At 31.7% G+C, this 12,652-nt stretch overlaps 1 protein-coding gene across 3 annotated transcripts; it reads right to left on the bottom strand.

Annotated features, from left to right (window-relative positions):
* Window positions 1–3,992: 3,992 nt before the first annotated feature.
* Window positions 3,993–12,318, bottom strand: LOC139502694 (caspase-7-like). Of its 3 annotated transcripts, none has more exons than XM_071292235.1 (6): window positions 11,282–12,318; window positions 10,157–10,191; window positions 8,622–8,877; window positions 7,407–7,648; window positions 5,820–6,171; window positions 3,993–4,509 (listed from the first exon to the last, which is right to left on the bottom strand). In XM_071292235.1, exons 1-6 carry the CDS (start codon window positions 11,301–11,303, stop codon window positions 4,256–4,258), a joined length of 1,161 nt encoding a protein of 386 aa, XP_071148336.1. In that variant the 5' UTR covers window positions 11,304–12,318; the 3' UTR covers window positions 3,993–4,255. The 3 variants fall into 3 exon arrangements, with proteins under 3 accessions (XP_071148336.1, XP_071148335.1, XP_071148337.1); XM_071292234.1 differs by lacking the exon at window positions 11,282–12,318 and adding an exon at window positions 10,943–11,128; XM_071292236.1 differs by lacking the exon at window positions 11,282–12,318 and adding an exon at window positions 10,943–11,125 and having other exon boundaries at window positions 4,000–4,509; window positions 7,407–7,633.
* Between the last annotated feature and the right edge of the window lie 334 nt (window positions 12,319–12,652).

Here is a 12,652-nt window from a genome sequence, read left to right as displayed (position 1 = left end):
ATCTCTGAGTCTGCGCTAAGTATAGATATATCGAGAATTTTATCACGGTGTTGTTTTTACAATGCAAAAGAAGCACGTCATATTAGAATGCTAATTAGATCAATTATCATCTATCTTTTATCACAGATATTGCCCTTTACGTACACATAATTGGTAATTGTAATAAAACCAGAACTATGATAAATAAATACCATGATTACTTTATTTAATCTAATTAGATAAATTTCTTACGTCAAATCTCTTTGATTTACTTTTCCTTTTAACATTGTCGTTGTAAAAAAACGAAGTGTTTGTCTTTTACGTTTGATTTTCATTTATATTTCCGGTATCTTCAAAAGTCTTTATTTGGCAATATTGAATGCTGTCACTTTAAATTTTTGGTAACATTCGTGCTACTGAGTCTGCTGATGTTTACATTGTCATTGCTCTGTCATGGTATTTTTGGTTATCAATTGGGATTGTTCCTTGGTAACTTCCAGCTCTTTTTAAACAAACGTTTTCGAATAATAATTTAATTTTGAATGTAACGGGTCTTCTGATTAGGGAACAGTGGTGTGTCTATAAGCTTAAGACATAATTTTTCCACGTGAATGTGATGTCATCAACGTGTTTATATGATTTACTTTCGTTTAAGACAGAATTTAGAATTAAAATATAAGGAATAACTGTAATATGATTTTGTCTGTTCGAAATAGAGCACTCTTTAGAATAACCCGCTATGTCGGTTATACAGTGTGTATCCTATTTTTTATGTTATTTCTTCATAGACATAACAATATTACAGTCAATCTTTAAAATATGTAGAATAACTGGTACTTACCATCATCCCCTGTGTGAACCATAGACGCCATTGAAGATGAAAGCAAAACTTAAATGTTCTTCCCGGTATAATATTTGTAGTTCAATAATCTCCGTGTAATGTTTTCCTGGTAAAAAGGTTGATTGATATACGCGGAAAATATTACTTCTTACGTTGCATTGAAGATAAGATAAAAGGTTGACATCACGTGATATAAAGTATAAGCTTTTATCTGAAGTGCACGAAGTGCATCCTAGAAAACAGTGACAGGCGTTCATATTTCTATTGGAGACCAATGTCCAAGACATTAAGATAATATATAACAGCGATATCTTCGTGTGCTGTCTACAAATATTTACATCGTTGTGTCCCAGATCTCATCCACTGGTGATTTTGTCTGATGGTTCAATTTTCTTAAAACGTTGTTCATCAGCCGTTTTTATTCTGAATGATTACAGACAGTGATCATAACCAAATTAGGAAGATATTTACTGCTTAAAGGATGTTATTAATTTGCAGATAATATTCAGATGTTGTATGTTTCTTCATAAGAAAATGTGTGTATCAAGTCAGGCATATGGCAGATATTATCCATTCGTTTGATGTGTTTCATGTGTTTGAGCTTTTGATTTAGAGATCTGATTGTCGACTTTCCTTTTTGAATTATCCTCGGAGTTCAGTATTTTCGTCTTCTTTATATGTATTTAATAATAATACATCGACGACATCTTGCATTTTGTATCTTTTTCTTCTTTTTTCGTTTACTTATTTTTACAAGTCTATGTTTTATTAGTGTTTAGACTTTGCACGTTTTTCTGTGTACCTTTAATTGTATTGGTTTTAAAATAATTAAATACTGGATTTGAAAAAAAAGAAACATGTGAGTTGTGTCTTTATTCTAGTTATCCCTTATTCTTATTTAGACGGAATTATTGTGATGCCTAAGGGATTAAGGGATGGCAGTTTTGACAGAGAAATTATTACTGTTCGTGCATCAGTTTTGGCATTTTTAACGTTGAGTTAAATGCTACTATTTCATTTAAATGATATCATAGCAATATTGTATAAGTAGTTGCTAACATGTTTCATTGAATTGTTAATCAAATGTTCAAATCGCTGCATTTACTTCAATGACATGTACTTCAACATAAAAAAACAGCAAACTATGGCACTATTGGTTTAGAGAGTTCTTCCGATTGCTTATATTGATGTCTTTTGTGTTTGTTTTTTTCTTTTAGTCTAGAAAATCTTATTTAGTTCCTAATTATTGTTTCCAAATTGACAATTATAAGCAACTGATTAGAGGTAAAGTCTTTATTGTTAACAAAACTATTGTAGTTGTTTTTGAATGGACTAAGACTATTCAGCATTGAGAAAGAAAATGAAAAATTCCATTATTAGAATTCTTGGTTCTGTTCTTGTCCGGTTTTTGTCTATTATTGTGCCTAATTATTCTCATTATAAGTAAGAAATCGAAATTGGTACCAGTCAACTGTGCACAAATACAGAATGAGCTGAAATTTGTAATTCAGACACAGGGAGAGATCATATTCAATATTCATCAGATAGTTTTATGAGTGTGCTAATGGGTTATTTTCGTGCAACGTGTTTTGCCATTTTATTTCACGTGCAGCCGTGAAAAAGGTTCGTTATTTATCGTGTTTCGTGAAATCGGTAAAAAGATCAACGTGCAAAACATTTTTAATTGTTCGTTCATCGTGAAATGGCAGTTTTATTTCAGGTTCTTTCGTGAAGATATCCCCCGTTCTTTTACGTGCTAGGTAATCTGATTAAATTAGACGGGAGCTGGGAAATCATTGACTGTAAGATATGTTTAGAATTTTCTATGAAGGATAAATATTCAGTGTTTGAAAACATAGCAAATTTTGTACAATTATCTTTCAGAAGTTGTGATAAAAAAGACGGTTTGAGTAATAACAAACTCTTTAGGGAAATATTTGGATGATTTAGTTTACACGGTATCTGGTGGCGGTATGAGGAGCTAGGATATATGAAACATGATTAAGGGTTATTATTATGTACTGTAAATTCATTTTCAATCAATGGGTACCAATTTTAGTTGGAACAGGTGAACCAGGAATTTTAAAGCGAAACAAATGACACATTTTATATAGGTTCGTATGCAGACTTTGGAATAACACTGAAATCAAATACCTACAAATATGCAAGCTTTCTTCTTTCCACAAACATTGGTACCCACAAAATTAACTGAATAGTATCTCAGTTGATAACAGTATTGCTGTTAATAGGGAATTAATTGTAAGTATCAAATCTTAAAAAAATAGATTTTTCTTTTTTCTTTTCTGCCAAGGCTTCTTGAATATCTATATACAGGTTATAAATGTTAAGGTGTTAATTTAGAATTGAACAAATTAAAAAGTAAAATCACAAAAATACTGAACTTAGAGGAAAATCAATTCGGAAAGTCCATAATCACATGGCAAAATCAAATAACAAAACGCATCAAAAACGAATGGACAAGAAATGTCATATTCCGGACTTAGTACAGGCATTTTCAAATGTAGAAAATGGTGGATTAAACCTGGTTCTATAGCGCTAAGTTTGAGTAGGTCTTTAAAATTTTTTTTCATATAAAGTCATTCTCGTTGAATCTTTATTTGCCTTTAAAGATGGTGTGCTTCACCTTCACAACACTGGGCCATACGAATTGCGCAAGTGTTTTAGCATGTTATTAGACATTTGCAGAACTTTTAATACACCTACGATTATGATTACGATTATACTTACTGTGACAATCTATATATTGGGTTGTCTCAAAGTGTGTATATAAACCGTCATTCCCCAAAAAACGTAGCTCCTAATACAAGATTTTTTTTTAAAAAGTGAACCACGGGGGTTATTTGTAAGTAATGTGTACATATTAAATAATGTTCTATACAATAAACACTTTGTGATATGGATGGAGAGTTGTCTCATTGGGACTCATACCACATCTTCTTGTATCCATACACTAAACGGATAAATTTAATGAATGACACAATGTTCATACAACATTAATAAAAATAAGAGGTCTAGATTTAAACCAATGTCAGAAAGACAACCTGAACGTTGGATAAAAAGCCGACCAAAAATATAATGTACCCAGGTAAATAAATGTTAGGAATCAATGGAGTACGGTAATATGTTACAAAATAAACAATAACAGAAGTGAAAATTTATCGTCATACTAAACACTTATCAAAGGTGGAAAATATTTTCAGTTTTTATTCAACAATTATTGGTATTTTGTATGTCTCTGTTGCAATACTACTGTTTGGTTCATTTTATCGTATTTCCAAGTCAGCAGCCTCTTTCCGTGGATGGTCTTGCATGTTTAGTTTTACATTTAGTTCATTTATAAGTTTTGGAGTTTACTATGATGTTCATTTTTTAATATATAGGTATATATCAATTGCAATTGAAACGATAAAATAGTTAAATCAAGTTGCTACTAAAATACAACTCTTTATAGAGACAATGTTCAAATACAACTGTGCATTTACGACGGGAATTATCCTCTGATAGGTGTGTCTCAAAATTCTTAGCCACAGCACTAGTTACGGCAATTAAAATGTCCAGTAAATCGATGTGATATCTTCTGTTTGACTGACGAAGTTGTTCGTCTACCGCTTTATTCAGACAAACAAGCATCCAACCACCTAATGTCACTCTTCCGTAAGAATACTTTTCTGAAAATAAAAAAAAACAGAAATGAATTAATGTAAAACGAATATCTTCAAATGTACCTAAAATCAACATGATACCTGATAACAAAAATTAAAGATGTATCGCTGTTTTGTACTGTCTTTACAACTTGAAAGGTTTTAAATAAATGTATCAGATTAAAATGATGTCATGTACCAGTATTGTACAGGTTAAAGACAAAGAAAATAGAATCATAATCACCATAGATATCAGCATCTAAATTTCAAACGCCAGTCGCCCATTTCGGAGGGGGAGGACAGAGGGGTACCCTTTTCCCTTCTCCCTTCTCCCACCCCTCTTCTCCTTTCTCCTACCCCGTTCTCCTTTCTCCCAATAGAATAAAACATCTCCTTTTGAGATATTTTTTCTTGAAATATTAGAAAATATTTTAAATGGAGATATATTTAATTTTTTCTCCTTTCTCCTACTTTTTTTCCTTTCTCCCAGCCTTCCTCTCCTTTCTCCTACCCTCTTTCTCCTTTCTCCCACCCCCTTTCTCCTTTCTCCTACCCCCTTTCTCCCTGTCTCCCTTACCCCTGTCCTCCCCCTCATTTTGTCTCCAAAAGATCCAAAACAAAAATATAGTTTTAAAAAGTGCAAAATTAAGTTCGAAGTAGAAAAAAAGAGATGTTAATATCCCAAAATGCGTTTTGTCTATTTGACAACTTGATATTTAATCCGACGGCATGATGTTTATAGTATCAAATTGTTTTAACAGAGTTGCAGGTTGCATTTCTATAAATATTGACTATGCATTTTCCCATTGGAACTCCTTTTACGGCTAAAAATGTACCACTTTCACTATGAAGTTTAGAAAAAAATCTTATCCTAGAATTGAAAGTTCATATGCACCATCATTTTTTTCAAAGGTCAAAATATAGGACTGTGCGGCATATTTTCAACGTTTATATGCCCTGAACTTCTCAGAGTTTAAACTAACACTAATTTTCTTGACTTCCCCTACCTCGAATGAATGGTTACCACATATTTCAATGTAAACAATATGCACATGCATAGTCTCTGTGAAAAAGATCTCCCCAAAAGAGGCGTGTTTTGAGAAACAGCTGTATTTACGAAATGCAACCTACAAGGAAGTATTCAAATTATTGAAAAAATAACACATAATCTCAATACTTCCGTCCATATATAAACCGGTTTGCGTGAATAATTAAGGAATCTATTTTCACTTTTCTTTATAAAATCACAACAGGATTTTTCGTAAAAAACAAATGAGTTAAACAATTCTAGTTGAGTAGATAATTACATGTGAAATAAATTGTCCATTTTATGTTACCTGAAGCTGTTGAATAAACGACAAGGGTATCATCAGTACATGACTGGTCTAGAATAGATATCATATCCTCTGGTTCAATTATCTCCTCTGCATCATTTTTGTTTAAACCAAACAATTCACCGAGTTTGTGGAAGATACTTGCTTCTGTGTTATCCTTCTTTTCTGATATAATGCCATTGTTTGCCTTCAGGGAAGGTTCGTTTTGTGTTGGACATTCAGGAAATGACTGCTTATAAAATTCATCAGTGAAATCAGTTGGACAATTTCCATGTGAAGCACTATTGAAGTCAATTGTATGCCCATGTTCTATACCGGATGATGTAATATTCATTTGTGTGCGTGAGCGACAAGCCTATAATCATAAGCATAAATGTAAAGCTGATGTATATGCATATCAAACAAGTACTACTCTCAAATCGTTATACATGCATAACTGGGGACAATAAAATGGACATACTATGTGTACGACAATTTGACGTTACCATGAAATAAGTGAGATGTAGTCTAAAATCTGTTTTATTATTTTTAAATCCTGATCCCGTATCAAGTGGTCGACACATGATGTGCTACTTAAGGTTAGAAGCATTTCATATCACCTTTACAGAGAAAACCTTAAAAATAAGATAAGGAAAGTAAAAGTAAAATTATGTCCTTGAAACCAAATTTTAACCCTTTGATTCTACAAAATTAGGGAATACAGTTGCTGCCGAATGAACGTTATAAATTACTTTAGATAAATTAAAGAAACAACGTTAATAAATTTTTAAAAATCTACGGATATGGATGCGTTAATTATTTTCCATTTTTTAGATATACATGTTTATAAATTGAATTATTTTAAATAAACGGTAGTTTTGGTGTACCCGGATTTTGTTTTTCTGAATTGATTTATGAATTTCGAACAGCATTATACTACCATTGCCTTTATTTATCACCACCGGACCGGAATCTTTGCTGGTGGACAATCTGTCTCCGAGGATTTTACCAATCCGGTAGCCTAACAGCATGAAAACTAGTAGAATATTTTTTGATACTGGATGAACTGCCGCTCAGAATAAAAAGGTGTCAAGCGGATGTGGTAAAGGACACAAAACACCAATTTTATCAGGTGTTCCCAGGACCATTTTAAATGACGTACCCGGATTTGTTTTTTTTCTCTTGAATTATGAATTTCAAACAGCGGTATACTACTGTAACAGTTGCCTTTATTTGGCTAGCTATGAAGCCAGGTTCAACCCACCTGTGTTTTTCTTAAAACGCCATGTACCAAGTCATGAATATGGTAGTTGTTATCAAAAAGTTCGTTTCTATGGAAGTTGATGTTTATGGTTCTTGTTTTTCAGTAATCCTCTTGTTCTTTTTTTCCTCTTTTAGTTGATGTGTTTCCCTCGGTTCTAGTTTGTAAAAAGTAAAATCACCCGGTTTGTTATTTTTTGATCGATTTATGACCTTTGAACACTGGTATATTACTGTTGCCTTTCTTTACCAATTACATAATGCACTCATTTAATTTTCGGGTTATTATTAAATGACATCATTGTTCATATTTTTTCAAGATTTTGAATATTTCAATCTTATGATACAAACCTGAATGAAAAAAAGCTTCGGTTTATCTTTTAATGCTTTAACGTCGTTGATTTCTTTTATTATAGCTTTCGTTGTGATTGTATTATGGTCGACTCCATATAAACAATGGTCTCTCAAATCCACTGATGTCGGTTTACCATTCGAACATCTTGCTTTCTCTGCCCCATGACTTGCAAGAACACATGCAAAACAGTCTGACATGCGATGAAATCCAGGTTGTTTGCAGGCTTTATAAAACAAAACTATAATAACATTTCAATATCTAGAACATGTATAATCAACTTTTTCTTTTTTCTTTGAACAATTTGTTCATCATTAGATAGTTTTCGCTGATTGAGAACAAAGTAATCTGTATAGATAAATTTAAACAAACACTACAGTTATTATGAAAAAGAAGATGTGGTATGATTGCCAATGAGAGACTAAATGACACAGAAATTAACAACTATAGGCCTTTCACATTGAGCAAATCAAATACCGCATATTCAGCTATTGTGTTATCTTCTATTTAAATGTGTCTATAGTAAGTATTGTCTGATCATCTTATACGTATCAGCTATACTATGTGCATATTTATAGTTATAGATGTTATACCAAACAATTTGATGGTCACGTTAATGTTGGAAAAATTAATGTGAAATCTTGATAGAAAATCTCTGTTCAGTTACAAAATGATACAATAATTGCACGAAGAAATAGGTAAATATATTTTCAAGATGTATAAAAAGTACATGTTACTTTGTGTAAGTAATTTATTATTTAACCTATATAAACATGATAAAAGGGTTACCAATGTTTGTTCATGTTTGTCGATAAAAGCGGAAAGGAAAATAACTTATTTTTAACATTTTTTTCAGAATAATTAATTTCTCTCGTAAGGATTTTTTTGGTCATTTTACAGAGTAAAAATCAACAGACGAAACGATCGTTCCTACCTTAACACTAAAAAATGTTCCAAGACAGAAAATTGTACATAAAGCCACCAATCTTCAACGACATACGAATTAAACGTTTAAATACTCTGTACTTTGCATTTGAATCATATTGAATGATGACCTGACTCAGGTTATAATTCTATACCTTATAACATGTTTCATTAAAAATTGGTATCGGCCAAGACTCCAGGTTTTTTTGTCCAACGAGTGATATGTTTTCATGATAGAAAATCACTTCATACAGGAATATAACATAGTAAGGTTAAACTGTACCACTGACCTCTATGTATGACCCAATTTATTTGCTCTGCCGTCAAATCCTTGAAAATCAAAACTGTGAAGTTTAAATGTTTTCCAAATGTTTCCTTCATTAGCTTTATTTCGTCGTCACAGTAATCTCTTCTATGCTTTTCTGTTTTGAAGTTTTCATTACAAATTATTAAGGCTAAGCCTCTGTATCTATTCCTGCAATCATACTCGTCTTCATTTGATGGTGTTGTAGGTTTCAATTTTGAAGAAGCTGAACTCAGGACGCTTAATTATAAAGTTATACAATTGATTAAATAGATAAATTGCATCCGTCCTCATAATATTGTATAGAAGACAAAATCGCATCTACAATTGATATAGAAGAAAGCGTGAAACAGCCTTAAAAAATCAATAGGATTATTTTCTCTTCTCTTATATCTGCTCCGCATTTTCGTGTGTTATAAACTGTAGTAAAACACGACCTTTTGAAATAAAGAAAGTAATCTGAGAGTATGGAAATAAAACATAAAATTATGGTTTACTGGTATCGAAAATATAAATCGATACTAATCCTAGTTTTACCCATAGTAACAATAAATCAATGATGTAACAAAACCAGCACAATAACAACCTGTACATCTTGTGTTAACAAAACCAAAAACAGTCATCTTGGTTAAAAGAAAGCAAAACATAAAATTGTTTAATTGCGAAAAAATTTATTGGGATTTGTACTTTTACAGATTTTACCACGAGTGAAAGCCCCGATAAATATTTTCTATTCTAAAAGGACAAACACAGCAATTCTTTTGGATGGAATCGCTTTAGATGAAGACACATATCTGTCATTCCCGTGAAAAACGCACTATTTCATCGACGTGAAAAACGGAGCAAACTGAATCACTGATATATTTAAACTCTTTACTTAAAGTAATAAGATATATTTGAATAAATTTAAATGATAATTTTACTTATATGTAAAAACAAATAGCTTAACACATCTAAGCATAGTTTGTTTGTACGTTTCCTTGTCGTGATGATTTTCAGTTTCACTGACGTATATTTTTCCGTAAAATGTTAATATTCATACGTCATCGTTCATTGACGTCAGATATCTCATTCTTAGATAAAAGGAGCATATGACGTGGGAGAATGATTTAAACGACCCAAACATGATATTCATATTTTACCACGGGTGTGTACTCAAAGCGTTTAAAGAACGTCATGTTAGAATTTATCATGGACTTTTCCTTGATAACAAGTTACTTATTTTACATAATCTGCGCACAATATATTTTTCTCTCTTGGTTCTTAATTTTAATCACAATTCTTTTTTTTTTTTTCAAGCTATAAACATTTTGTTATTTAATCAACACAATTATATTGGAAATCATTATTTTATGTTATTTACATGTTAAAGTCAGAATGACGAAATTGTTATTCCAATTATACTCCATGACACAACTGTTGAAATATCATGATGACGATGATGCATCCTCAACTGAACTTGTATTTAATCGAAGACGAATAATATGAGAGTTAGCCATTTTACTCCTCAAATATTTATCTGTCAAATATGTCTTCAACATCTTTCTCACTGAGAACTAAAATAGGAATAATAATTGGCTCGTAACGTTCAAATATTTTACATAGTTTCTCTTGCTCAATTTCATTATCATGTTGTCATAATCATATGGTATCTTTGCCAACCTTTTGCAGTGATTTGTTTGCCCCCGACAAAAAAAAAAGACAAAAAAAGAATTAACTAATTATGACGACCACTATTTCAGCCGAACAATTAAGTTATTATAAACAAAGTATATGGATACTTGATATCCTTGTCTTTGAACTAGCTTTTTTCTTTAATTATAAGTTGGGGTCATTTTAAAAACATAAGCGATAAAAGATATTCTGCACTAGATGCGCATTTCGACAATCAATAACGTTTCAATGATGCTTGAGGCCAAAATATTTGTAAAGTAACACACGTGTTTTAACTTTTCTATTCATTTTTATTTTCTACTTACATTCATTATGGCATTGTCAGTTTGATTTTTTTACTTTTGAGTTTGAGTATATTACGCCGCTCTTTTGCGTATAGTACTATTGTATATTTAATTAGTTGTTAACGCTTTGGGGGTAGATCTTTAGTCAGTAATATCAAGTACAATGACTTTCTGTTTTTGCTGGGTCTGCAGTACTGAGTCCTCAGGTTTATATTTTGTTTTGTGGACATGTTGGTTTCTGCATCGTCCCACTTTTGCCGTGTTTTTTTTTATTATCAAGTGTCGGTAACTTCAATCTGTATTTAAAAATGTGTTATTGATTAAAAAATGTCCAAGAGCTGTTACATACCTTCCTTTCCTATGTGAACCATAGACGCCATTGTGAAGAAAGCAATACCCTAATATTTCTTCACGGGATAATATTTATAGTGTTATAATCTCCATATAATGTTTTCCAGGTAAACAGGATGATTGATATTCGCGGAAAAATTTACTTCGAACGTTGCATTGGTGATAAGATAAAATATTTATATCAGGTGAAATAACGTACCAGCTTTTTATCTGTTGCCGATGTAGTACATGCAAACAAACAGTGACATGCGTTCATATTTCTATTTGAGACCAATGTTCATAATGTTGAGATAAGCTATAGTAGCAACATCCTCATGTGCTTTCTACAAATATTTACATAAATGTGTCCCAGATGTCATCCACTACTTTTGGCTTCTATGTGGATTTATGTTTGTAAAGATTGTTTGTCATTATCAAACCATGTTTTAATTGAGGGAATTTGTAATCACTATTAAAAGCCGTACCCGTCGGCGCCAACAATAGGGTTTATTCCTGGTAAAAAAAAATCATTGATGAACAGTTTTCATGATTTCTTTTAAAAAATGACATAGCAGTGTCAAGATCAAAAGATAGATTTTTTTCTGCGTTTTTTTCAAATTTTATTGTTAGGGACTTAGTAAATTGCCTACTTGTTCCTTTATTCAATAGAGGCTGGCTTTACAAAAGGACTTCCTAGGAAAATGAACAACCTTGGATTATGTGTTGACTTCACTTTCCACTCTATATAAAATAATTCAAAATTGGTGACTATGAGGAGGATATCTATACCATCAAATTTGAATGAAAGGCTTCACGAGATACAGATATTTCTGCCTCATATATGAATTATATCTTTAAATTCACAGTTGAGTCGGCTTAGAACAAACTTTACGAAAAAGGAGATGATTGCAGATTCTCAATTGGAAACTTTCTATTTCTTTGTTCAAAGTAATAACATACCATCATCATCTGTATATGGATTGGTTGGTCCTAGTTCAAGGCTTGCATTTTCTTTAAATGATTCCCTTCCTGATCATAAGTAAACTAACTCCTTATATTTAAAAATAAGCAAGACTTCCCAAAAAGTAAAATAACAAAAATACCGAGCTCTGAGGAAATTTCAAAACGGAAAGTCACTAATCTAATCGCAAATTTAAAGGTCAAACCCATCATACGAATGGATTACAAATGTCATATTCCTGATTTAGTATGCATAAAATGGTGGATAAAACCTTGTTTTATAGCTGGCTCAACAATCTCACTTGTATGACAGCCGCATAATATTCCAAAATATGTCTTAGGCAAATAATTATTCGAAGTAATTAGTTTTCAGTTTTCATGTCTCTTAACTAGTTTTCTTGTTGCAAATTAAATCGGTATTGTTTTCGCATGTTTCGCTTATTGGCTGATTTTATAGCTACACTGTGAGTTTATAACTTTTTACATAATAAAGAAACTAAACTCACTCAAAACCTAATATGGTTTGACTATTTGTTATGTCTATTGTGTCCAATAGCTCTTCAACTGTCTCGCTTCTTATACTTCTTTGGTTTTTAAATATTCGGCTTATATCTATCCTAATGAAGGTTATCCTAGAAAAGCGCATCGGACGAATGCAATTTATATACTGCTGTTTTCGTTTTTTACGCTTCTTGAAGCTTATAAGTGAGATCCTTCTTTATCATAAAACAAATGCTAATGCTATGACCCATAGAAACTAAATTCATCA

This window comes from Mytilus edulis, chromosome 14 (assembly GCF_963676685.1).
Source record: "Mytilus edulis chromosome 14, xbMytEdul2.2, whole genome shotgun sequence".
Taxonomy (NCBI): Eukaryota; Metazoa; Mollusca; class Bivalvia; order Mytilida; family Mytilidae; genus Mytilus; species Mytilus edulis.
This window is presented reverse-complemented; position numbering and strand designations above follow the sequence as displayed.